Here is a 27,596-nt window from a genome sequence, read left to right as displayed (position 1 = left end):
TACAAGAGGATCTCGAGTACCTGTTTATTTGTTGGAGGGATTCAGTAGTTACTGTCACAGATCAGAGAAGCCTCTCTTCAGCACACTGGTGTATAAAGTTTATCGTGACTACTATAAAGATTGTTCACAGAGTCGTACTGCACTTCAGTCCTGGCCCACTAGAGAGCAGTAACTCCTCAGCAAGTAAAGGGAACACTGGCATGAAAATCTCTTCATCACCTTTAAGGGAGGCATAAACACTCACATGCTAAGAACATTAAATGCAAAACCACACGTGGCTAAGGCTTCGACATCTTGTTTTTATCTTGAATGTCTGTATGCAGGCACTATATATTCTACAATTAAAACTCCTCTGTCAAACGAGACTCAATACATTTGCTATCATTCACAAGGCTTGGGTGGCAAATCTGGAACGGATCTGGGGTTTCTATTGGGTTCCTTCTTGTTAGTGCTGTTGGGGCTGTTGTTTTTGTGGTTCCTCTGAGGAACTGGCCTTCTGTGGCGTCTCCTTTTTGGCTGACGGGGATTGGGCTTTGTTGGATTTAGCAGGGGATCCAAATGTAGTTTGCCGCTCTGAGTATCCGAGGACTCGTCAATAAATGCAAGGTTTTCACCAAAGTAGTCCAGAGGCTGGGACAGGTGGGGGTCAGGAGGAGCCTCCTCCTGTTTGGGTTCTGCAGGCTTTTCTTCTGGGACTCGCTCCGTCTGAGTGGCCTGAGAATCTGTCTCCGATCCAGACCCTGACTCATTAGAGGAGGACGATGATGAAGACGAATATGACCCAGACTCTTCCTGACTCTCACGCTGCTCTTCTTGCCCCTCAGGCACCCCGTTAGCTGATACACTGTGACCATGGCTTCGAGGGCCGTGGCGGCGCTTTCTCCTACGCCGTTTAAAGGGGTCATCGATTTTTCCTGGCATGCGAAAGTCCACCGACATATTTTGGATGTTCTGAGTCCAGTCAGTGGCGTGGGCTCGCAACTCCTCCATCTGAAAGGAAAAGGATGAAAGCAGAGGTGATGGAGAGGAAGTAGTGGAGACAGCAGGTGATAAAACAGGCATAAAAGAACAGGAGTACCTCAGCCCTGGTCTTCTTTGAAAGAACCCGGAGCCAATTACCAATCATTGTGAGGATAGATGCAAAGTATGCAAGCCCCAACAAGATCCAGAACCACACCAAGGGTTTGTACCAGTGGTCGCTGCCTTCCTTTCCTGAATCCCCTTTGACACAAAGACACATTATACAGAAGCAGGAGGTAAAAAGGGGCCAGCGCATTCACACATCCGCCCATGAAGCCATCCATTTCCATGGAGTAAATAAACTGTTAAGATAGCAGACTAGCTAATCAATAATTCATCTGTGAAGAAAATCATCATAAATAATTTACGACATTGTCCGCGCTAAGTGAACTTAATGCACCACGACTGACAGCTATATTTATGGATGACTAATTAAGTCATAGCTCCTACTTATCAACAGATCAATACCTTCAACGAAAAAGAAAAGTATGAAAAAGTAAATGATATAAGCTATACTGATCTGGAAGCTATGATTGTGTTTCAGCTGCATCACTTTTATAGAGCCTAATAAAGCAGGATGTACACTAGTGGCAGGCTATGGGCATCCGTGGTGGTGCACAGGGTGTGGAGAGTGGAAAGGATCTCATCTTAATAAAAATAAAAACAAAAACAAGCACAAAAAAATCCTGCAGACTAATTATTGGGGAGATACTGGTGGTCTGATGTGACCTCAGGGGTGAAATAAACCTGTCCTCTCTGCATAAAGTAAGGGTGAGCACTGACTGTCTGAAGAAAAACCTGACACCAGATCCACCCACCCACTTATCTAGTTTAGGGTCATGGAGGGGGCTGGAGCCTATCCCTACTGCCGCCTCTCTCATGCTGTATTTTTTGGTGTTTTGTTCCTCCAGCTGTCGAAAGCCTTAGTTACATATTATTGCGCAATTTACATGACGAACTGCTCTCGAATAAATAGCACAGCTGATTATCCGGTACTGAAATAAAGTCCGCCTATAAAAGCATCAAAGTTTCAAATGTCAGCTTATCAGTAATAAAGTTTTATAATAATCAAATATGTCAGAACAAGCAGAAGGAGCCATTTAAAAACTTTGACAGTATCAAAACACATGGATTGGGTGGGGGTGAGGGGGTGGTGGGGATCACCTCCCTTCAAGCTCTTATAAAGAATGGAACTATCAACAGAGACCAAAGCCATTTCTTGTAACTGGCTAGAATGATAAAGGGCCACCGCTTGAACTAAAATAATACTGAGACAGATGGCCTTTTTCCATTTCCACTTTCCTATTCTGTGTGCACCACTGCAAACCAGCGTGGGTGGTTGATTATATACCTGCAACATAGTCTCCAAACCCCACTGTGGTCAAGGTGATAACCACGAAGTAGGCTGATTCCAGCAGGGTCCACTCCTCCACCTCTTGAAAAATGAAGATTGGCAGCGCAACAAAGAGCACGCAACCCAACAGGATGGACAGGACAGCTGAGATCACACGCACGATGGTGGGACTAACTCGCCATTTCTGTCAGAAAAGGATAACCAATTAGTTCCATGAATATATAGCCTGTATATAAAAGATGGACGTGGTGACGTGATGTCACTCATTTCTTTGTGAAGTCATTTTTTAAGCCTTGAGTTCAGTCTTTTCGCCATCTCCTCTTTAGCGTTTTGAAACCAGACGTCATGAACGAGGTTTGGGTCTGACTGAGAAACCAGCCTGCCAAGCTATGCCGACTCTGAATCTTATCCTATTTTATCACGTTTCTGACACTGATTGGACCCCAAATATACAAAATAAAAATCTTGTTATGTCTGAGAAGACTTGATACCATCAACTGAGGCCATAAATGTTTTGGATGAAGGGAACCAAACGCTTCTATGCAATTGAGACCAATTTCTTCTTTTCAAATACAGGTGTAGGCTTTAGATGATGTAAGGCATTGGCTTCACTCTTCAGACCCAAATGTTAGATCCATCTATTATTTATAAAATCTATGGATAAGTATGTTTACAGTGGCAGTAAAGAAGACATTTTAAATATTTTTTGAAGCTCTGACCAGGAAGAGCTTCTCTATCTTGGCCACAGTTTTCCTCAGCCCAGTACCCAGATGGTCTCCCACTCCAGCGAGCAGGATACCAAACATTGGGATTCCCACCAGGGCATAGAAGATGCAGAACAGCTGCCCTCCTTCTGTTTTGGGAGAAATGTTTCCAAAACCTGCACATGTGGGATCAGAGGTAGAAGAGCAGTTGTTTAAAGACTTCAGATGTAATTAATGAGTCCCATCATGCAATTAAATTTAATGAACAAGGACTTTTAGCTGGACACCAACCGATGGTTGTGATAATGGTCCCTGAGAAAAAAAAGGCACTGGCCAGATCCCATTTGCTGACAAATGTAGCGTTGCCTATGGGATCCACACCTGCTCCAGTGGCCTCCACCACCTCCTGGGAAGGGACAGTGGGGGGAAGGTTAGTACTTAGTTGATGAAACACTCCAATAATTAATGTTTCACTGGAAAAGAGGCATTAACAAACACACGAATGAATGAACCCATCCCTGCTACGGGGTACAAAATGCACTGTCATGATCAAAAGCAGGAAGTTAGCGGCGATGAGCAGCTGTGACGGCTCCATTCTGTCCCGGGCATATCGAACCGCTTACAGCACAGAATCAAATTCCCTGATTAAATTATCGGAACATAAACCTAAGCATGATGAGGTTATGAATTAACTTGGCCTCTGCAGAAATCATTAAAACCAATCAATTAAAAGTTTAGATTGAAGATTGTAGAAATGTCTACTGCCAAGTACGTCTGTCCCAACAGATTAGCAGAAACTGACTGAACTTCTCACCCTTTCAAATTCTATTTGTGCAGTGACAACTGACTAAAAGAGTAGGTTTGAAGTAGGAATCAAATCAGTGACACTGTAATTACAAGATATGTGCTGTAACTGTTCGGGTATCAGTGAGCTCTGACTTTGCATGAATTTACCTGCATTCTAGTGGATACAGGAAGACACTGCAGTGAGGTTTTGTGTCCAGAGGGTTTAGCATACGATAATTAGGTTACTTTTACTCCTCAAGTTACATTAAAAGCGAGAGGCAAATTATGAGGTTAGTCATGCGCACCTCAGTCTCAGCCTGTGTACTCTGTGTGCCGCAGAAAGGGATGATTTGGAGCCAGAAATATAATCCTTAGTAACTGTGTTCAAGAAACGTCCTGGGAATGCTAACCATAAGTGAGAGGTTCAGGTTTTCATGACACAATTCCCTCACAGATGTAGTGAAATACACAACATACATGCAAACAGCAACTATGAAAACACAATGGTGTTCATACTTTACATGCTATCAAATGTATGTGATATAGAAGTATTAATTAATCTGCTTATTATTGACAATCATTTGTCAATGTCACATGATTGTTTAGATAGCCAGCAAAACTTTATAAAGAAGGAAATTGAGCCAGGGGATGTTGTCACACTGACTTCATGAATTGCTTGAAAGATTTAATATTTATCTATATTCTTATATTTATTTAATTTCAGCGTACAAACTGGCAGCTGTAAAAGTTGTAATTTCGCTTATCTAAGCTCAGCTTATACTGATATACAAAAGGAGACCCTGCACTGATAGCCAGACCATGTGAAAAAAAGTCACGTGGAGAAAGTTCACCAAGCACACCTCATTATTTATTAGCCTTTCAAATCCATAAATTTAGAATCTGGGGTTGGCAGTGATAAGAACGTCTATACGGAGGGACAGCTGAAGCTCTTATTTAAATCTGACATCTCGAGTCTGCTGCTCTATCTGGTACGGTGGTGTCATCTTGCCAAGATCTGAAGAGCTCCCTAAGGTTTTCAGATAAACATTTACAGTGACGAATCAGAAAGTAGCTGCACAAATCAGGTCGATTTCTAGCTAACCAGCTAAAAATAAATAAAGAAAAAATAACTATATGTGCTGCTAAAGATTTATCGGGGAACACAATATATGATCCTGGAAGAATAAACAACATTTTTAGGGATTTCTATGAAACTTTATACTCACCACAAATAAACCCATCTAAAAATGAAATTGATCTGTTTCTTGACAACGTAACTCTTCCAAAATTACTAGACAGTCAAGCAATGGAACTGGATTCGCCACTGACGCCAAGTGAACTCCAGGAAGCCCTGATAAGTATGCCCAATAATAAGGCTCCAGGTCCAGACGGCTTCCCTGCAGAATTCTACAAAGAATTCTGGACAATTTTGGCACCAGTATTCCACAGCATGTTGCAGGAAATCGAGGAAAAGGGCAGACTACCACCAAATATGAATTCTGCCAACATTAGTCTCCTGCTAAAACCAGGCAAAGACCCTTTATTTCCCTCAAGCTATCGTCCAATTTCTCTTTTAAATGTAGACCTTAAAATAATCTGCAAAGCTCTCTCAAAGAGATTAGAGAAAATGACCCCCCTCTTAATTCATCCTGACCAAACTGGTTTCATAAAAGGTCGGCACTCCTCAACAAACACTCGTAGATTACTTAATTTAATAGACTACTCATACGATAAAAACATCGAAACCATAATATTATCTCTAGATGCAGAAAAAGCATTTGACAGAGTTAATTGGAAATTTTTATTCGCAACTTTACACAAATTTGGTTTTGGAAACTCTTTCATAAACTGGATAAGAATATTATACAATTCCCCAACGGCTCGTATCAGAACAAATGACCAGACATCCTCCAGCTTCTGTCTCCTGAGGGGCACCAGACAGGGATGCCCACTCTCCCCTTCACTTTTTGCAATTTTTATCGAACCTCTAGCAGCAGCATTTAGACAGGCTACAACAATTAAGGGCATAAAATGTAAGAACATAGAACATAAAATCAGTCTCTATGCGGATGATGTGTTGCTTTTTCTGCAAAACACACAAACCAACCTCTCTGAGGTAATTACTTTAATAAACTGGTTTTCAAGAGTTTCAGATTATTCAATTAACTGGCCAAAATCTACAGTTCTCCCCATTAACTGCTCCTTCCATAATTCTTCCTCTGCCCCACTGCAATCCGGAAATATTAAATATTTAGGTATTAATGTTTCTCCTAAGCTTTCAGACTTAACTAAATTAAACCACATCCCACTTCTAAAGAAAGTAGAAGGCGATCTGACTAGATGGAAATCTTTACCCATATCACTCATGGGAAGGGTCGCCACTATAAAAATGATGATCTTGCCAAAAATAAATTACTTATTTTTGATGATCCCTAACAAACCATCACAAGATTGGTTCAGATCTCTGGATTCATATATTTCCAAATTCCTTTGGAAAGATAAACCCCCGTATCAGCTTAAAAACGCTACAAAGAACCAAGGATAGAGGAGGATTAGATCTGCCTAATTTTCACCAATACTTCTTAGCCAACAGGCTTCAGTTCATCTCAGAATGGTTAAAACATACCTTCTTAGTTGAGCCCTGGCTAGATGTTGAACAGGCACTATGCAAGGATCTAGAGATTTCAGACCTACCATTTATTAGCTCAAACATCAAAAGACATGAATGCTTTAAAAGTATCAACATCAGCTTTTCTCTAACAGCATGGTGGGAGTTTCTAAAAATAACGGAGTCTTCATTAATCCCATGCAAACGTACACCTATCTGGAATAACCCTGACATATTACAAAACAATAATATGATTAATTTCCCAGAATGGAGTTGTAAAGGAATTAAATACTTAGAACATATATTAGAGGGAACAGAATTTATTCCATTTGACAGACTAGTTGAACAATATGGGATCAACAAGACAAGGTTTTTAGAATATCAACAAATTAAATCCATAGTAAAAAAGAAATTTAACCTCAGTCAAGTTGAATTACAAACACCACTAAGTGCGGCACATTTTCTTACTCTTAAATCCCCCAAATTATTATCTAAAATATACAGAACACTTTCTAAATTAGATGAATCAATATCCCTTCCTACTGCAAAGTGGGAAGCAGATTTATCAGTCAACCTAGACCAAAACTTCTGGTCTCAGATTTGCTTAAAAACTTTTAAATTAATTAAAAATCCCAGTCTGCAATTAATACAATACAAAATACTTCATAGAGTGCACTATACAGGTCATCGGATGTTCAAGATGGGCTTTACATCTTCCAACAACTGCTCACACTGTCAAGGCAATACACCAGACAATTACATCCACGCTCTTTGGTTCTGTCCACCAGTGCAATAGTTTTGGCGCGAGATATGTGAAGACTTATCAAAGTGTCTGAAATGTAACATTCCAACTTCCCCCTTAGTGTGTTTACTGGGCAGCTTAGATAATGTCACTTCAGAAAAGAATATAGCCCATATGATTTTCACTGCCCTATGCATAGCCAAGAAAACTGTCCTCATGAACTGGAAAAATAAAAATAATCTTAATTCTAACCAATATAGAAATTATCTATTAGATTACATTAGTCTTGATACAGCCTCTGCCACCACATTAGATCAATTGCTCTGGGCCCCTTTTATCAGCTCCATCACCTAGTGGGGGTGGGGGGTCATAGTTTGGTCCCGCCTTCACTGTTGTGATTGGTGAGGGGGTAGGGACAGGCTTAGGGCGTCGGGGGGTTCCCCGGAGGCATCTTCCTTGGGGGGCTCAACCCGGGGTAGCGGTCACGTCCGGTTGGGGGCTCTGTTGGCTCTCAGGTGACTGTTTCCTCGCGGCTGCGTGCAGCAGGGCTAGGGGAGGGTCTGTGCTGACGGACGTGGGTTACTGACCTGGCAACCTGGCTGCCCCTGGGTGGGTCCGGGATGGGCGTGAGGTTCTGGGGGCGCTCCGTCTCTGGGCTGGGGCCCGGGCCGGGCCTCGGGGGCTTGGGTCCTGGTTGGTGTGTTGCCGGGGTTGTGGGCGGGTGGGTGCATGGGGGCCCGGCCCTGGAGCAGGGTGCCGCCGGTGCGTCGAGCCGCCTGGGGGGCTCTTCAACTGGTGGGGGGATGGTCACATCTTGCAGGAGCTTTCTTCTCTTCAGGAACTCTCTGCAGGAGGGGGAGATACAGGAGAGGTGGAGGAAGATCTCAGCCTGGGCGTTTACCGTCTTATGTAGTCTGGAAGATGTGTGGATGGTGGGGTGGGTGCAGTTTTCTCTGTGGTGGGGTTGGGTGGACTGTCCAGGGCTCTGTGGAGCCGGAGGGCGCTACTGCACTGGGCCCCGGTCTGATGGGCCTGGGCCCCCCTTCCCTGGCGGGTCGCGGAGGGTGGGAGTGCCTACTGGGGTCAGCGGGGGAGCTGGCCCCAGGGAGGGGTTACCTGCCCCTCCCTTCCTTCCCTCCCCATCTCCAGCTGCCTCCCTCTTCCCGCTCCTCCACAACCACCCACACATGCAGGGCCTTGGAGTGGGGGTATGTCACCAGGGTGCAGAGGAGGCTACCCCCCCCCCCCCCCCCTGTCCCCTTCTGGCTGCCTCTGCCTCAATTTTATCCCACAACTTAGACATTCACATTATTCACACTCTCATTACACATACATATAGGATCTTGGGGGTGGGCACAATCACCGAGTCCAAATTACCATCAGGGTGTACACCTCACCCCTGACGTCGTTGCCCACCTCTCAATTTTAAATACACTTAGTCATTGAGGGCCAGCAGGAGGGACTATGCGCTTACCTGCTGCTCCTTGGCAGGTAGCTCCATGCCCTCCTGGGTTTTAATTGCACCTTAGAACACATATGCATCAACACTACAATGAGCGGGTGGAGGGAGGTTTGGAGTCTTCTCCCACCCCCATTCTCTGCGGCCTGCTGGAGCGGGAGGGGCTAGGAGGAGGAGTTGGCCGTCCGACTGCGGTCTGGGGTGTGGGGCCTCCCTGCTGCTGCGGAGTCGGGGTGGTCTGCCTCTCCCCACCGCAGGGAAAAGGGTAACACCACCTGGGTCTGGGTGCAATTCCCCCCTCCAGGGGCAAGGGTACCTAGACCCGGTTTGTAGGGTACGCTTGGGGAGTGTGATTGTGTGTACAGCGTCTCTTTATGTCTGTCTCCACGTTGGTTGAGTGTGGAGTGAGTGCATATGAGAGCATGAGGGTGGGAATGGATGTTTGTGTCTGTGTGTGCCTGTATGTCTGTGTCTATATGTCAGGTTGGGTATCAGACGCCACCTCTCTGGGGACACCTCAGGCCCTCCAAGGTTTGGAGGCCTATCTCCACCCACCACCACTTCCCCTGCCGGTGGCGGACTCCCTCAGGTGTCGGTGTGTTGGTGGTTCTTTGTGTCTGGGGGTGGGCGTCCGTGTACACACCGGCTCACTCCTTGGCGGCCACTTGTCGGGGCCTGGGGCCTGGGGCTCGCTCGGGCCCCTTTGGAGGTGGGGTGCCCCCGGCCTCTCGGCCTGGGGCTCGGTCACTCAGGCACAGCTGGGGGCCGGCGGAGCTCACGGGCGCGTCACTGCAACTCCCCCTGACTTCTGCTCCGCGGCTGCTGGGCGAGCCCTCATCTGGGACTCTCCTCAGCTCTTACTGGAACAGTGGCGCGGCTGCCCCTCTGTTGGTCTTCCATGGTCTCTTGTGTTCTGGGGGCCTCTGGATGTCTGGAGTTTTGATCTCCTCCATACCCGCTTCACACCCTGGAGGACGGGGCTGTGGCCCCCCCACACTCCCTAGCAGATCATTACATGGAGAAACCTTTGGAATGCAAGCATGCTGATCCACACAGGTATGCACACATGGGTATTCATAGACGCGGACTAAAGCTTTCTTGGCTGCTACCTCAAAGCACACTGTGCGCTGTCTATCTTGCGTGCTGCACAATATCGTTTATTATTTAGTAAATATTGATATCTATGACTAGCTAGTTTATTGTGATGGTGCTTTGTTTTCTCTATTATTATGTTGCTCTTTGTTGTTTGCTGTCTCCTCTGTTTGTTTTTTTTTGTTTTTTTTGTTTTTTTCTCCATACAGGTGACCCAGGAGTTCTTTTTTTTTTCTCTCTCTCTCTCTTCCCCCCCCTTCTCACCGTCTCTTCTCCCCTTTGGTTTTCTTTCTTTCTCTCCCCCTCTTTCTCTCATTCATTCCCCCTGTCCTATTTATTTAAAAAAAAAGAAAAAAAAAAAAAAAAAAAGACAAAGGATGAACTGAAGCTCTGCCATCACGTAATGTCGCATACTGCTGTTTATGATGTCATTTAAAAAAAAAAAAAAAAAAAAAAAAAAAAGAAAGTAGCTGCACAAATTTTGCCTGAATTGAAGACCTCCGGAAAATTCTTTCAGTGTCCAAAAATAACATTAGACAATTACACAACATGCCTACATCAAGGCAATGATACTTTTGTTTAATAAATTCTTCAATAAAATAAATGTCACATGATCAACCACATCAATATCTGCTGGTAGAAAATATAGCATGATCTTTGATAAAGTATGGTGTGCTATGTGACAGATGCTTGAGGAGGAAACTGCAACTAGAAGATGAAACATCTGAATGTAACATCAGTTCGGTGACACATGATCCACAGTGGCTCAATAGCAGTTTTCGTGTAAGCCGACATTAAGTGCATTGTGTCCCCACTTCTATAAGTGCACTGAGGTGCAAAGTTCACCCAAACCATCCCAATCCTTTCTTTCTTTTTCTGATGGAACCAAACGGACGCTATCATCACATCACTGGCTGCATATTATGAGTGCATTTTTTTAAAAGCACAATATATTAGTATCTACATGATTTTAATCAAGCAAATTGTCAAATGCTCTTTTTACAAGTAGAGAAACAAGAAAGTGTTTCAGCTTGGACTTCTTACTGTGCTCACCTATTCATTTGGATATTTAAAAAAAAGACACCTAATCGCTCATGTGCTTCCTCTAAATAAACACAAAATACAACAAGACCTGCTTGCGTGCTTCAGTGTCCTTTGATCCCTTTAACCTTTTCCCAAATGTCGCCGAGTTCATGCGTAGATCGCTTTGCAAGCGTAAACAGTAATTTACAATGTTCATTCTAGAGTGAGGACAAGCGTCTCAGGATCACAGCTAGGTTGCCAACGCTCGACCCATCTGTGGATCAGCTGTCACGCAGTTACACTCATGAAAGGAACCTTGCATAGCTGCTCTGACCACACCTGTTATCTGGCTCATAGTCGTCGTGCTGTGCCGCTGCACTGTGTCACCAGCAAAGCTCCACTGAACACGTTACACATCTGAATGATCATCCTAAGGATCCACAAACTCAGCCAGTGCGTATAAAACATGAAGCAGGTATGTGTCACGCACTCAGCAAAAGTGTATTTTTAGCTAGAGAGGCAGTCGGCATCAGAGGTCATCATGACACTTGTTTGGAGTTTGTTAATATATGATTAACAGAAAGCAGCAGCTGGGCAAAGCTAGAGTCACTTTTTGAATGCAAAATGTGTAGTTTCAGTAACTCAAAGTTTGCTGTATGCTTGTAATGAACCGCTGATCTGTACCATAAGTCATCCTTGCGGGGGTTGTCGGAACTGTATGCGCAGTTGTGATCAGAGGCATGCCCCGTAACGCGTATAGAGCAGTCTGTCGCGGCAGGAATAAGTTGTACAAAGTCCATGTAAGTTACGATAATACTTTGATAAGTATGATAAGTGTGTTTCTAATGTAAGGTATGTTGCTGCGTTTGTATTGTGAGCTATCTGAAAACCCTTTTATTCTTTATTTACGTTACTTACATCCATGTGCTATTTTTTAGCTAGACATGTGTGTCATGCAAGCTAGCAGCACCCCATGAGAAACGGGCCGAAGTGTTTAAGTGTTTACCGGAGTTTTGCACCCTTGGCAAGCGGACTGAGGTATGTGATGAGAGATGATCTGTTGTTATATTTTATTTAACTGAACTGTGTAATCCCTTGATGCTGTTTGAAGTAACCCCTTTTGTTTTATTTAATCTGTGACTGTATATCTCAGAATTACTTGTTTGAACTTGCCTGAATTAACTTAAGCTCATTGTTATAGTTCAAAGGGTACTGTACGGGTATCAATTTTTTCTTATTTTATAGTTTTCACGGTGCTCAACGTCCAGAGAATGAGCCGTGTGTGGTGAGGAAATAAATGGCTGCACCCGTTAGAGACTCTTCTGTCGTTCTTGATGCCAAGGGCTGCTACAGTGAAAACTCATCGCTGCCTTGCAGCCATCTACACTCATCTTATTCTTTCGTCGAACTGTGAGTAAAGGAGTGTATCGCATCATCTAGAGACTACTGGATCAGTAAAGGACTCAAAATAAGGACATTATAAATACAATGTCATGCACACCTTCATCTTGTAAGCTGTGTGAGCAAATGATCTTCAACATGGCAGTCTAAAGTAATGCAAGAAAGAAAGACCTCTTCTGTATTTAACACAGTAGCATGTAAAGTTGTGATGCTGAATATCCCACATTTCTTGCATCAGAATGTCTAAGACTGAATCTGGGCTTTATGCTATCAGTTGTACTTCTGTAAAAACTTAAGTGGCAAATTGTCTGATTTGAGGGCATCATCAGTATTATTTTGGTTTTGTTGCCAGTCTGTGAGGTTAAAGGTGTAAATATCTAAGTTGAGTGTTAATAAGTTTGAAACCACCACTCAACCCATTTGAGTTAAGATATATACACTTAAAAGGGCAGGTGCAACAAGCCAAAAATAAAATTAATAATAATGTTGTCCCCTGTTGAAGAAATAGACAAATCTACAGAGGCACAAGAGGCCAGGTCCAGCTCCAGAGAGCGAAGACTAACAGAAAAGGGGCAGGAGATGCATGAACAGGAGGCCAAGAAAAATGAAAGGTCATTTAGCAAGGCATATGAGTCCTGGAAGGAGTTAGCAAGAGGAGTTAGAACAAGGCTGAAAGGTTTCTGCTCAAACGAAGACCTTGTTAGAACACAAACGGACATTAAGGCTAAAGAAGCATTAATGCATGAACTGTATGAGCCTATCCGACGTAATCATACTTCTACTCCAGATGTTGTCAAGAAAATGGATGCGTGTGTTGCCCTAACAACAGAAATTTGTGATCTCATTAGTAAACGACTAGAAGATATAGATAAGACTTTTAATGACAGGCTCGAGAAGGAGCGTGTAAGGATGATATTAAGTAAGGAGGAGTATGGATCTGTTTTTGGGAAAACTGAAACAGAAACAGTTATTTCAGAGCATTCAAAGGGCTCAGATTCATACTCTGGAGCCACATCTACGACTTCTAGCAAACGTGTGGATGCCGAAGCTGACCTTGCAGCTAAACTAGAACAGGCGAAGGCAATGCAACGAATACATGAACAGCAAGCCAAGTTGAGTAGCTTAGAGCATGAGTGGAAAATCAAGGAAGCACAAATGATTGCAGAAATGACAGCAAAGCTAGAGGAAGAGAGAACTAAACTGCAACAGCTACAGGCAGAAAATGAGGTAAAAGTAGCAGCAGCCAGAGTGAGAGCTTACAACAACTACGATGGATTGGAAAGCCTTAAGTATGAAGCAGATGACAAATCACAACTTGATAGCCAAATCATTGAATCTCAGAATCCATTGAATCCACAGGCTGAATCATTTCGACCTCAGTGTGCACCACCTGAAATTTTGCAAAGGCAACAGGAGGTCAGCTTAACACAGGAGCTTGCAAGCTTGTTCGTCTCCAACCGTCTGCCTGCACCTGAACCCACAGTGTTCACTGGTAACCCTTTAAAGTTTATAGACTGGAAGATATCCTTTATGGCATTGATTGGCCACAAACCCCTCCCCGCAGGCGAAAAAATGTTGTACTTGAAAAGTTATCTTGCTGGTGAGGCACGGAAGGCGGTCGAAGGATTCTTCTATCGAAACTCAGAAGATGCATATCAGGGTGCCTGGGAGATTCTTCAGGAGAGGTATGGAAGTTCATTTGTCGTCCAAAAGGCTTTCAGGGATAAACTGATGAAATGGCCAAAAATAGCTCCCAATGACCCAGTAGCCCTCAGAGAGTTTTCAGATTTCCTTCAAAGTTGTGCCGAGGCCATCCCTCATGTTAAAGGGCTGGCAATTCTAAATGATTGTGAAGAAAATCATAAACTTCTCAAAAAACTGCCCGAATGGCTGGTACGCAGATGGGGTCGTGTTGTTGTGGATGAACTAGACAGATGTCAAGAGTATCCACCATTTGCTCATTTCACCAGATTTCTACAAAGGGAAGCTAGAATAGCCTGCAACCCCATTACTTCTCCCTTCTTACTAACCACTAAAGTTACAGATGAAAGGCTTCCTAAGAGAACCAAGGCACTCAGCACCAATGCTCAAGCTAAGCACTCTGCAGGTAAACCAGGGACCTTAATTTCAAAGCCAAGACCACCATGCTTCGTCTGCAACGATGAAACACACGGTGTCGCCAAGTGCCCAACCTTTGCCACAAGGCTTCCTGATGAAAAGAGAGCTTTCATTCGTGAAAACCGTCTTTGCTTTGGCTGTTTAAGAAAGGGTCACACTAGTAAAGAATGCAAAAGAAGGCACACATGCACTATATGTGGTCGAAATCATCCAACTTGCTTGCACATAGAGAGAATTGAGGGAGCCAGTGAAATGTTAAACAGTGATTCACCATCTGCAGGAAATGAGACAAAGGAAGTCCGCAATGTCATGTCACACACATTGACAAGATACTCCTCAGCTACGTCTAGCATTGTTCCAGTTTTTGTGTCATTGGCAGAAGACCCCCACAGTGAGATTCTCACATATGCTCTGCTCGACACACAGAGCGATTCAACTTTCATCTTGGGAGATCTGGTCTCTGCACTAAATGTGAAGACTCAGCCAGTGCAATTAAGGCTCAGTACAATGACAGCAGTAGACACAGTCATAGCTAGCAAAGTGGCTTGTGGATTGCAAGTTCGTGGGCTCCATAGTGAGTCGCATGTTCAGCTACGCCAGGCATATACAAGGGATTTCATCCCAGTCGATAAGTCTCACATTCCTACAAAGGACACCGCACTTCAGTGGCCACATCTGAGGCAACTGGCAAACAAGCTGCAGCCACTTCAAGACTGTGAAGTGGGATTGCTGATTGGCTATGATTGCCCATCAGCACTGGCCCCTCTAGAAGTCATTGTAGGGTCAGAAAACCATCCATTTGCTCAAAGAACCGTGCTTGGCTGGAGCATCATAGGATCAGCAAATCCATATCTTGATAGAAAGGAACATCAAAGCTTTGTACACAGAGTGGCAGTAAAGGAAATGCCATTGCCTCCGGTCAATGATGTGTTGAAGGTCCTAGAAATGGATTTCAGCGAAAGAAACTATCAAGATAAATATGTTTCTCAAGATGATGTTCATTTTGTAAAACTCCTCAGCAGCACAATCACAAAAAGGAAGGATGGACACTATGAGATGCCACTTCCTTTCAAGGGCAGCTCTCCACCTATGCTGCCAAACAACAAGCGACTGGCTGAAGCTCGTTTGCAACACCTCAAGAGGAAGTTAAGGTCCAACAGGCAGTACCATGACCATTACACAGCATTCATGGAGGAAACCATCAGCAAAGGTGTTGCAGAACCAGCCCCCCCAGCACACGAGGGAGAGACAATTTGGTACATCCCACATCATGGGGTGTACCATCCTAGGAAACCAGATAAACTTAGGGTGGTCTTCGACTGTTCAGCCAAGTTTCTGGGCATCTCTCTGAATGACACCTTATTGACTGGCCCTGATCTGATAAACTCTCTAGTAGGAGTTCTCTGCCGCTTTAGGAGGGAAGCAGTAGCCATCACCTGCGACATTGAAAAAATGTTCCATCAGTTCTATGTTCCACCCAACATGCGGAACTACCTGAGGTTCCTATGGTGGAAGGGCGGTCAGCTGGAAACAGAACCCCAAGAGTATAGAATGGCGGTGCACCTTTTCAGTGCTGGTTCCTCTCCAGGGTGTGCCAATTTCGGCCTTAAATATCTTGCACAGCAATGCGAAGCCGATTATCCTTCGACTGCTGCTTTCATTGAAAAGAACTTTTACGTTGATGATGGACTGACTAGCGTCCCATCAGTCACAGAAGCTACAGACCTGATTATCAATGCACAGCAGCTGTGTAAGACTGGAGGTTTACACTTGCACAAATTTAACTCGAACAAGGTGGAGGCGCTATGTGGTGTTGCGCCTTCAGAAAGGGCAGTAACCACCGGACCTCTCAACCTTAGCCTGGATTCAACAGCGGAGGGTCACGTACTTGGCATTCAGTGGTCAATAGAAAGTGACACCTTCAGCTTCAACATTGACAAAAGGGACCAACCCTCAACTCGTCGTGGTATCCTGTCCGCTGTCTCCTGTCCGCTGTCTCCTCCCTCTACGACCCTCTGGGTCTTGTAGCTCCCTTTATCCTGAGTGGTAAATGTATTCTCCAGGAGCTGTGTCGCATGGGCGTAGGTTGGGATGATCAGCTTCCCGATAGCCTACATGCACGGTGGGAGCAATGGAAAAGGGATCTACACAGGCTAAAGGAAATAGCGATACCCAGATGCTACCATCCTCCAGACTTTGGCAACATAGTGAGGGTGGAACTGCATCACTTTTCAGATGCCAGTAACATAGGTTATGGTGCATGTTCCTACCTCAGATACAAGAATGGAAAGGATGAAGTACACTGTAGCCTTGTGTTAGCCAAAGCAAGAGTCGCACCAACAAAGCTCATGAGCATCCCAAGGCTGGAGCTTTCGGCTGCAGTAATCTCCGCAAGGCTAAGCGTCATGTTAAAAACAGAGCTCGGCATGCAGATTGATGAGGAATTCTTTTGGACTGATTCCCAAGTTGTATTGGCCTACATCAGCAATGAGGCACGGCGATTCCATGTGTTTGTCGCAAATCGTGTTCAGCTAATCCGAGAAACCACAAACCCTGCTCAGTGGCACTATGTGGATACGGCAGAAAACCCAGCTGACCACGCTTCGAGAGGTCTATGTGCAGGGGACATTCTGTCAACGAACTGGTTATCGGGTCCTAAATTTCTATGGAAACCTGAGATACACCCAACACTACATTTTTCACCAGATTTGCTAGTCTGTGACCCTGAAGTTAAATCGGTGAAAACCTTTGCCACCCATGCCAATGAGCAAAATGACATTCTGAACCGTCTAAGCCGCTTTTCCAGCTGGACAACGCTCATCAGAGTAGTTGCAAGAATTAAGAGACTAGGCATGAAGTCAGATCGTGTCAGTAGCATTGTGACGGTAGAGGAAAGGAGAAAAGCTTGTGAACTAGTAATCAGTCTGGTTCAGCGACAAGCCTTTTTGCAAGACATAAAGACACTTCAGAAGGGCAACTCTCTTCCATGCTCTAGCCCCCTAAGTTGTCTTGATCCCATCTTAGATGAAGGACTTCTTCGTGTAGGTGGAAGACTGACAAAGGCAACGCTCAGTCGAGAACTAAAACACCCGGTTATCCTTCCAAAGGAAAGTCACATTACAAGACTAATACTGTCTCATTACCATGCCACCATCTGTCATCAGGGTCGCAGTCAAACCCTAGCAGAACTCAGAGCAAATGGGTTTTGGGTGCTTGGGGGAAGCAAAGCAGTTGCCAAGTTAATACATAAATGTGTGCAATGTCGAAAACTTCGGCGCCCCACCGAGGAGCAACGCATGGCAGAGCTCCCGAAAGAAAGGACTGAAGCCTCCGCTCCTTTCTCGTACTCTGGTATGGATTGCTTTGGTCCATTTTCCATCAAGCGGGGCCGTAAGGAGTACAAAAGGTATGGGCTTATCTTTACATGCCTGTCTTCACGTGCTGTTCATATCGAGATGCTAGAAGACCTATCAACAGATGCATTCATCAATGCCCTTAGATGCTTCATCAGCCTCAGAGGAGCTGTTTGCCAACTCCGCTGTGACCAAGGCACAAACTTTGTAGGAGCCAAAAATGAGTTCAGAGAGGCTCTCAAACAATGTGACATGCAGGCACTGGAGGCTTTCCTGGCAGACAAACAGTGTGAGTTTGTTTTCAATGCTCCTTCTGCAAGTCATGCTGGTGGCATCTGGGAACGCCAAATTAGGACCATTCGTAATGTGCTAAATGCCACTACTGCTCAGTGTGCAGGAAGACTAGACGATGCCTCTCTTAGAACTTTGTTTTATGAGGCCATGGCTATTGTAAATAGCCGCCCCTTGACTGTGGGCAGTATCTGTGACCCAAAGGCACCTGAACCTCTTACTCCGAACCATCTTATACTGATGAAGTCCAAAGTTGCTCTACCACCACCTGGGAAATTTGTGAGAGAAGACTTGTATGCAGCGAAGAGGTGGCGTAGAGTACAATACTTAACTGAGCAGTTCTGGGGTAGGTGGAAAAGAGAATACCTCATGAATGTCTCCACAAGACAGAAGTGGCACAAAACCCGCCGTAATCTAAAAGTGAATGACATTGTTATCATCAAGGAAGATATGTTACCAAGGTGTCAGTGGCAACTGGGGCGTATCATTGAAACTATCGAAGGCGATGATGGTTTAGTCCGTCGGGTCAAAGTTCAAGTAGGAGTCCAAAGTCAGACCAAGAAACAGGACCGTGCTTTCAAGCCCCCCATCATCGAGCGGCCTATTCAAAAACTGGTGGTTCTTGTTGAAAGAGAATAATAACAACCATGTTATTATCTGAGAGGAACTGACATACTGACATAAACAATGTAACAGTCCAGGTGGCACCTGCTCTATGATGTTTGTACACCTGTATATTGGTTGAAGTGGTCTCATTTTGTTGTTGTTCAAATCATGTATGATTAGCTAGTTTGTAAATCATAGCATGATTGGTGGGAGTGTAATGAACCGCTGATCTGTACCATAAGTCATCCTTGCGGGGGTTGTCGGAACTGTATGCGCAGTCGCACTAAGGACAGATGTGATCAGAGGCATGCCCCGTAACGCGTATAGAGCAGTCTGTCGCGGCAGGAATAAGTTGTACAAAGTCCATGTAAGTTACGATAATACTTTGATAAGTATGATAAGTGTGTTTCTAATGTAAGGTATGTTGCTGCGTTTGTATTGTGAGCTATCTGAAAACCCTTTTATTCTTTATTTACGTTACTTACATCCATGTGCTATTTTTTAGCTAGACATGTGTGTCATGCAAGCTAGCAGCACCCCATGAGAAACGGGCCGAAGTGTTTAAGTGTTTACCGGAGTTTTGCACCCTTGGCAAGCGGACTGAGGTATGTGATGAGAGATGATCTGTTGTTATATTTTATTTAACTGAACTGTGTAATCCCTTGATGCTGTTTGAAGTAACCCCTTTTGTTTTATTTAATCTGTGACTGTATATCTCAGAATTACTTGTTTGAACTTGCCTGAATTAACTTAAGCTCATTGTTATAGTTCAAAGGGTACTGTACGGGTATCAATTTTTTCTTATTTTATAGTTTTCACGGTGCTCAACGTCCAGAGAATGAGCCGTGTGTGGTGAGGAAATAAATGGCTGCACCCGTTAGAGACTCTTCTGTCGTTCTTGATGCCAAGGGCTGCTACAATGCTGTTCGATTTAGTTAGTTGCAGTATCATATCAGGTAATATCGTGTCATGTAGTATCGTATCGTATCGTTTCGTGTCTTATTGTTTAGTATTGTATCGTAGCAATCAATATGACGCTGTACCTGATGGAGATTGTAAAAGAGAAACAGAAACAATTTTTACATTTTTGAAATAAAAGCCAGATAGTGAATGGCTCCTCTCTGTACCTCTATAAGAACCTCCAGCTTGTCTGAGTCGACACAGGAGAAGTTCAGCAGGAAGTCCCGGCGTGTGTCCTGCAGCTTCATGTGCACGCCCTCCTCCTGCGGAGCCTCCAGGGCACGGAACACCACAGCTCCCAGCACCAAGTAAAGAAGAACCCCCGTCAAGATGGCGAGCAGGGTGGAGCAGCGCATGGCTGCACCTCCACTCAGTCCAAACGTTGGCTGCTGCTTCTCTCTGCCAGCCTCAGCACTGGAGTTGCTGCAGCTGAAATATCAGCAACCACACAAGTAGACTGGTTACACACTGACTACGGAGCCTGACAGCAGCCCAGGCTGCCCACACGCCTGCAGCAGCCAGACTATTAGGTCCACAGCAGGCATTAAATGGACTCAGTCATCACCACTCTGCTGACACACATTGAATGCAACATCCAGCACATAAAGCCTGCTCTGTGACCTGCCTTTAACTGAACAGATGTTGCATGAGTATCTATAAAAGATAAGCGATCCATGTCATGAATAGCTAAAACAGATGCGATCATAACAGTGGTGCTCACCTGTTAAGCCGCCCTAGTTGCCCCCGTTTTCGTCTTTTCCAGTCCCTCTCTGTGCTGGCTCTGAGGATGGAGTCCCTAGAGCCGTAACCACTGGGGAGCCCGTCCCCCTCACACTCTGAAGGAGGGGACACTACACGGGACCACAGACAGATTTTTATGTGTAATTCAGCAGTTAGTTTCAAATGAGTAAAGAGGAGCAAAGGGCTCACTTCCTTTAAAAAAAAATAGCTGTCAGCGCCAAGGATCAATGACAAAGAAACAAAGCCCTGAGGTGTGGCAGTGCAGTTGTTGTTGTTTCATACATCATCTGTACACATATGTATAACAGAAGCCTTTAGTTAGTGATGACCCCCAAAAAAGGGGGGTTTCCAGCACTGGATGGAAAGTTAGAGAATTATGATTTGGTTTATTCCCTTTAGGTGATATTGATCAAAAGTTACAGTGCTGGTGTGGAACAGCGGTGGAACTAAAAAACCAACAGATATGTCAGACACTTTCTGGGAAGTTTAGGAAATTATTTAAGAAGGTAGTATTTTCACTGGGATTTGATAAGTCTGCCACTTGCTATTCATTTTGCATTACTGGTCTGTAAGCCAGAAAAGGAAAACAAAAGAAGCTCTCATCCTCTGAAGTTCGTTGACTGTGGTGCTGTAGTCAGCAGGTCCGCTGGATTGGATCCAAAATTAGAGCAATAAATTGTCACACTATGACTGCAAAAAGCACTTGGGCTCCGAAGACTTTTACAGCTGCTAGGACTACACAAGGGGGCAGTCCATTTACTGAATTAAATGCATTCCAATCAGGAGTATTTATGAAGCACATCCTTTAACAGCATAAAATTACCTTAAATATTTGGTTTGTATATACAATCTCATAGATTTGTAAAACAGTCAGTAAAATAGAACAAATATCCAAAGGTGCATGTGAGTAACCGTGTAACTGTAGTTCTTTAAAGAACATACTTATCTACACTACTCCAAAGAACATCTAAACACTGATCACAGCAAAGCAGTTATTCAACGTAAACATATATAAGACTACAGCACAGACTGATCATGGACCAGCTGACAGAAGGAAGTTGTTCTATCCTGTGCATTAAGTCCCAGCAGTGCTTCTGCAGCAGCTAAGCTTTATCCATCCACAGTGATACCATTTTATTACCACTTAGAGTCCCTCTGGGTCCATAAGATTCATGGTACTGACCGGCCCCTGTGTGCTTACCTCAATATGTAGGATCATAAGATTCCAGAGAAACGGCCACCTCATGCAAAGCGTTCCAGGAGTTCGAGCAGCTGCATACTGGGAGTTTGTGTGTGTGAGAGTGAGTGTGTGTGAGAATGATGGCTGGTGCTGAGTGCACACGCAGCAGAAGATACTCAGTCAAACTGACTTTATATAGATAGTGAGGGAGTGAACTGAAGTGAGACAGAGAGAGAGAGAAGGCGGAGATGGTGGTGAAGCTAGACTCAGCTTGTTCAGTGTCTTTTTTAAAGATTTCAGACGTGCCGCATGCACATGATGCAGTTTGGATCGTTTGCTTTATTTTGTCATTTTAACGTTTCTCCTGTGCATGAGCATGTTACAGAAGAACCTCTGCTGAAATCCCACGTTTTGCAAAGCTACCTCTGTATCTCTGTGGGATCAATGTTTAAGATTTATTGCCATCTGATTGGTGTTACTCTGCAAACTCTGCAGCGGGAAGCCAGCTCAGCCACCCTTCACCCAACCCTCAATAACCTGTCTTCCTCACAAGCAAGAACTGCTGCTGTTCCCTCTGTGTGTGTGTTTACAGGGTTGGGGATACGGTTTCTTTCTAAGAAAACTAAGTGAACTTTCAGACATCCAGAGTAACATTCAGCTCAACACATTGCTGTTGCAGATTTATGAGTCCTGGAGTTATATTATACATCGCCCCAAATCAGGAAGATGGGTGTTATAGGTGATTTATTACACTCATTTCCAGCTCTATACTTTTATTCTTGGTATCTGAAAGAGTAGCTTTGGATGATTTACTAATACCGGGCCTTGGTGTAGCTCCTCAGCTTACCAGTTTGGACAGTGGCTAACTTTCTTCTGATTGGCTGCCCCTCGCAAACAGAAGGCTTAAGTGACAGATAGGTGTGGCTAAGATGACTATATTAGGGATGATAACCATTCTCACTGACATCATATGCATAGAGATGGGGAAAAAAATGTTGGAGTGCTTACTTGCACCTTGTAGTTTGAAAAACTGAGCATGTTCATTATGAGCTTCTGTCTCTGAAATATTATTATTATTATTATTATTAATGACAGAAAGTTCCAGCAAAGCATAATAGGTTCCGTTTAAATTTGAATACATCTGCAGAAAGTTTTGTTTGCCTCTGTTTCAGCTTTTCACTTTGCCATCTTCCCAGATTTAGAGAGTACTCATCAAAGGCTTGGAGAGATCTACTCATTCGACTTTATTTCCTTTATGTTTTTGTAATTTTTTTACAGAACAATACTGAAGATATCAAGACACAAAAAGCACCCATGGAAACACAAAAACAATAAATAAATCTTCACAGTGCCTTACCCTGGAACAGTTTTCCATTAGCTGGAGTCTTTTGTAAGGTCCACATGTGTATTAACTACATGCTAAACAAGCACATTTTTGCTCACTTCAACATGTCACTTAATGTCAATTAAGTCTTGTGCGTTCATCAGAATCGACCCGGAAAGACTCCAGTCTGGGCCACTGGCCCATTCTTAGGAAAACATTAAGGAGGGCATTTATTTTGGACGTTTTACTGTATTTTTACAGGTTTTACAGCCATTGCTACTGATACTGATACAGACCACTCCCCTGGGCATTACCACACTATACCAACCAGAACTACAGATGTATTGCTTACAATTTAAGCTCAGAGAGTCATGATGACAGATTTCTTTCATTGAGTCAAGCAGAATTTCTTTATGTGGAAAAACTGAGACATACCATTGCACTTATTTGTCTTACATTAAGATATCTGAAGGATTAAATGCGTAGTTAAACTTGATAAAGAAAAGAAAGTTTCAATGTTCCCAGTAAGATCAAAATGGGCTCCCATGACGCTTTGCTAAAGACACTTGATTTATTCAGAACTCAAGGCCATTGAAAGCAATTTCCTGAATGTAACATCCCACAAAGTTTGTAGAAAAAAATTGCTTTGTGGGAACATTATTCTTCAACAGTGCACAACTTGAGTTTCTGGAAGAGCTATTTTACCAAGAAGCAGAGTGCTGGAGAGCTGGCAATCCCAAATGACATGGTTAGGGATGGGTTGGGCCACAGATTGCAGGAAAAGCAGCCAACTTGTGCTCAGGGTGTGTGGGAAAACCACGTGAAGTAACAATCTGTTGTAAAAAAAGTGAACAGGTATTTGAAGAATCAAATACCTTAAACATTTTTGTTTTAACGTGATCTTTATGCAGTCTAAGCAGTTTTATGTATTTTAAAAAAAACTATATTTCAACTAATAGTTTTGATGTTGACACCGCTTTGAAATGTGGAAAATGTCCAGAAAATTATATGACAGCATAAAGTGTCTTAATGAAGCGCTGAGCTATCAGAACAGCTTCAGTGTGTTTTGAGAAGGATTATTTGGAATTGTGCTGGAGAAATTTATCACCGTTCATTCAAAAGATATTCCTTTTATTGGCGTCTTAATGAAGTCGGTGGGGAGAACTGTTTAACTGGATGTTAATTATTTTTAAAAAATGTCCCATAAGTGTTAAAGTGGGTTGAGATTTGTTAACAGACCATTTCATGCTCTGTAAATAACTCAGTGACCACTCTTACCTAACGCTTGGAGGCACTGCCATCCTGGAAACGATCGCTCTCATCTGGATAAAAGTGTCAAAGTGACCAGAACCTTATTTAATCATCTAACACTAAATCTGATGAATGGTTTTGCTGTTTTTCACACAGGAGGACATGAAGATTGTTTTCACCGGTTGGGCAGTTAAGATTACCACTCAACAATTAATCCAACACATCTATAATCCTACACTTCTAATTCATTTTAACCAGAAGTCTAAAGTACGTTATCATAAGAAATTTAGGGACAGATTCACTGCGATCTTTCCACCTCCATTTTCCAGGGTTAGGCTGAGGGTTCCTTTGAAATAGTAATTCAGCTGATCCTACACAGGTTGAGATACTGCCCTGGCAAAAATTGCCAATTCACCACGGTAGCCATGCTGATAGTCTGCTGAAGTCCCCGACAGCTACAGGTGCAAAAAGCCAAACTTCAGGACAGTTGAACGATGCTGAAGATCCAACCAGACAACAGATCACTGTGCTGCTGTGCGCTAAAGCTGAATTAGGGAAAGAGATTTGAAGAGCTGAGGGTGGGGTGGTGGTGGCGAAAAAACATTTTGGGATTGAGAAGATTGGGACTGACCACCTAAGCCAACTGCCGTGGTGGTCAGTGGTGATTGTGTGTACTGCTGTTTCATGTCAACTATTCTTTAGCGAACCTGCTTTTAGTTTGTTTGTTTAAATCAATAAAAGAACAGCTGAGTGAAATGCCTGTCCATTTCTCCTTTTGGTGTGGGCTGATTTTATTAATACTTCTTCAAAGAACTCTGTGACTGGTGTTTGTCTTATTTAAATTGCTTTATTTACTTGCTTATTTACACTGTGTGATTCACAGCAAACAACTGAGGGATGCACTGCAAAAAACATTTGACACATCCAGGATTTCTTGGTGTTAGAACCAAAAACCCCAGTCAGAGTTATGAGTATCAACACGGTGGCATGTTAATCTGAATTTATAAGGTCATTATAGCACTACGTGTGAAAATGTGAAACTTTTAAACGTCAAAGAATAATCGGTTCATTCAGGTCTGTCACTTTATCGCAACTTAATGGGAATGGCTTTAGATTTTTGCCAAACACGCAGAGAATCTGGTGCCTTCACAGATGTGCAGGTTACTCCTGCCATGCATGCAAATGCACGCAATTATGGCTCTTAAACAGTGCAGTAGATGCAGAAAAACCTAATTCCAATGATATTACAGTTGCCTAAAACTAAAAACTACAACTAGATGTAAAAAAAAATATCTTAGCTCACAGATATAACAATAAAAATAAGACTTTTGAAAACTTTTAAATTCAAATGATTTTCAAATACTTGGAAAACTGAAATAAAATAAAAATGTAAAAGAATGTATCATTAGTTTTTATTTGGTAAAAAATTGTTATTACATGTTATTACATCTATAATAATACCTATGTCTAACGAGCAAACCAACCCAGAGGATGAACTGTAACTTAAACAAACACTATTCAGAAAATATTAAACAAAATAAATTGCAAGGCAACATTTTAGAGTATCTTTAATGTGCAATTTTTAAAATTAAAGTTCCTGGATTCATTTACATTTTACACTGCGCACCACCTTTTTACTAGTTTTGTAGGATGTACATGTTACTGATAAGAAAGTTCGGTGTAATATATGAATCAATGTTAATCAGCGATTACTAAAAGCACACTAAGTAACACCTTAGTCCAGCTGGGTTATCAGTTTAAGCGACAAAAGGATGTGAGTATATATTACAGCATGATAGCAATTCCTTAGACAAGTGCATTATGTTATGTATTCAGATGCATTTGTCTAAGGAGTTTATGCTAAGTGAGATAAGCTTGACAAGTCTGTCTCCATCTTTTCCTGCAGATACTTTGTACTCGATCTGTGCGTGCTGAGCAACAGCACTGGATTTATTACGCGCACTCGCCAAATAAACTGTTAAATGCGTTTAGCTCCTCAATTCAATCTGCGTGAGAGCTGCTGTCTCGTTCTTTCAAAATCTGAACACAGTCCAACTGCAGTGAAACAGGTGTCTTATTACTCCAACTGCATAAATCATGACAGCACGGAGTAAGAAGTGGGTTTACAGGAAAGGGGAAAGAAATGCAGATGCAGAATTCAGTGGTAAACAGAGTTCTGCGAAAATCAGGAGTTGCTCCCCTAAAATGTACCTCCTGCATAAATCATACCTGGAAAAGCTTTTTTTTTAACTTTAGGGAGTGACGGAAAAAGCACTCCCAAAATATACTCCTCTGAGAAGTTACGCAGGAATCAAAAATTCATAACAATTCATGTTATTTCTCATAGTTAAAGTCATCATGCGAATAAGTTACTTACTTCTCGCTGACCAGTGCTTATAAGTGTCCTTTCAGTTATATGTGTGATCTGGTAATCTGAAGGTGAATTCATTAAAGGTCCATCCAGCGGGAGAAGTGGAAGCAGGAACCAGGCACAAACATTGGAGGCAACAAACGCTCAAACTGACTGACCTGATGTAAAATGTGCTCCCAATTACATGTAAAAGGAAGGTGGTGGTAAACAAAAGAGAGGGAGGGGAAGGGGGCAGAAAGGAGGAGGACTACGCTGCTATTATGAGCACTTTATTTTCAATTAAGCCTCCTTGCATCTACTGCAAGCTCACTTTCTGGCATTTTTGATGATGCAGGGACTTCTTAGACTGGAAATTGACTGATTAGCAGACGTTTGCAATTTTAGTAATTTAAGGGAAGATGCACTTCCAACGCGCAGAAGTAGGACAAACATCAGCAACAGACTGATGTTTTTCATTTTTTATAGCAGCATCAAGAAATCAAGTCTTCGTGTACTTTTATGTACCGATTGTAAACTGTGGTTCAGGAATTCATCCTTTACCAGCTTGTGAAGTTAAGTATTTAACATATTGTTATGGGTTTAAGTATAATAGAAAACAAAGCAGTGAAATCTGAAACAATCACTCCAACAAATTCATAATTAACTGCATAAATTTATAATTAAATTGTTGAGCCAATAAGAGCACAAGACTACACTGAATTCAAAACTATTTTGTGGTGTTCGGTAGGAAAAATTTGGGGTGATTTGGTGAATTTATTTTTGCCCCTCCCAAAGGCATGGACCACAGTGTGACCAGTGTGTCCAACTTTGAACCAGATAATTTTGTGGTGCCATATGGAGATATAGGCAATGCTATGCAATGCAGCTGACATGCAGACTGAGTCTAACACCACACCCTGGCACTGGACTGGTAGGTAACATTATATGGTGGGTTTCTCTTATAGCTGCATCCACACTGGTAGCGATCCACAGTGCCATGGTGATCAGAGGCCATAGAAAGGAAATGACATTTAGCTATTTAAAAAGAAAACAAAAAAATAGTTGAGATTACTGTTGGTCGTCACTGAAATGACGACCAATGAGAGAACAGAATCCCACTGACATATGACCTGGTAGTTCATTGGTTAGAGGATTATGTAGGCAACCAGAGCCTTCAATGTCCAGTGTTTTCAACAAGAAATTTCACTTATTATGTGGAGGCACCTTTAGGGT

At 43.1% G+C, this 27,596-nt stretch overlaps 2 protein-coding genes across 2 annotated transcripts; one reads left to right on the top strand and one right to left on the bottom strand.

The window, feature by feature from the left end:
* kcnk4b (potassium channel, subfamily K, member 4b) lies at window positions 1–26,473 on the bottom strand. The gene is made up of 8 exons (XM_085288552.1): window positions 26,391–26,473; window positions 20,239–20,368; window positions 19,685–19,946; window positions 3,370–3,484; window positions 3,094–3,254; window positions 2,372–2,558; window positions 1,079–1,221; window positions 1–990 (listed from the first exon to the last, which is right to left on the bottom strand). Coding segments are annotated over exons 1-8 (1,608 nt in total). The 5' UTR covers window positions 26,392–26,473; the 3' UTR covers window positions 1–381.
* LOC146565417 (uncharacterized) lies at window positions 16,188–19,652 on the top strand. Its single transcript, XM_085288551.1, has 2 exons — window positions 16,188–19,162; window positions 19,370–19,652. Exon 1 carries the CDS (start codon window positions 16,383–16,385, stop codon window positions 18,588–18,590), a length of 2,208 nt encoding a protein of 735 aa, XP_085144677.1. The 5' UTR covers window positions 16,188–16,382; the 3' UTR covers window positions 18,591–19,162; window positions 19,370–19,652.
* Window positions 26,474–27,596: the final 1,123 nt, after the last annotated feature.

The sequence above is a fragment of the Mchenga conophoros genome, linkage group LG10, assembly GCF_057382185.1.
Source record: "Mchenga conophoros isolate Kocher_MC1m ecotype Shallow Benthic linkage group LG10, M_conophoros_male_GT1.1, whole genome shotgun sequence".
In the NCBI taxonomy this organism is placed as follows: Eukaryota; Metazoa; Chordata; class Actinopteri; order Cichliformes; family Cichlidae; genus Mchenga; species Mchenga conophoros.
This window is presented reverse-complemented; position numbering and strand designations above follow the sequence as displayed.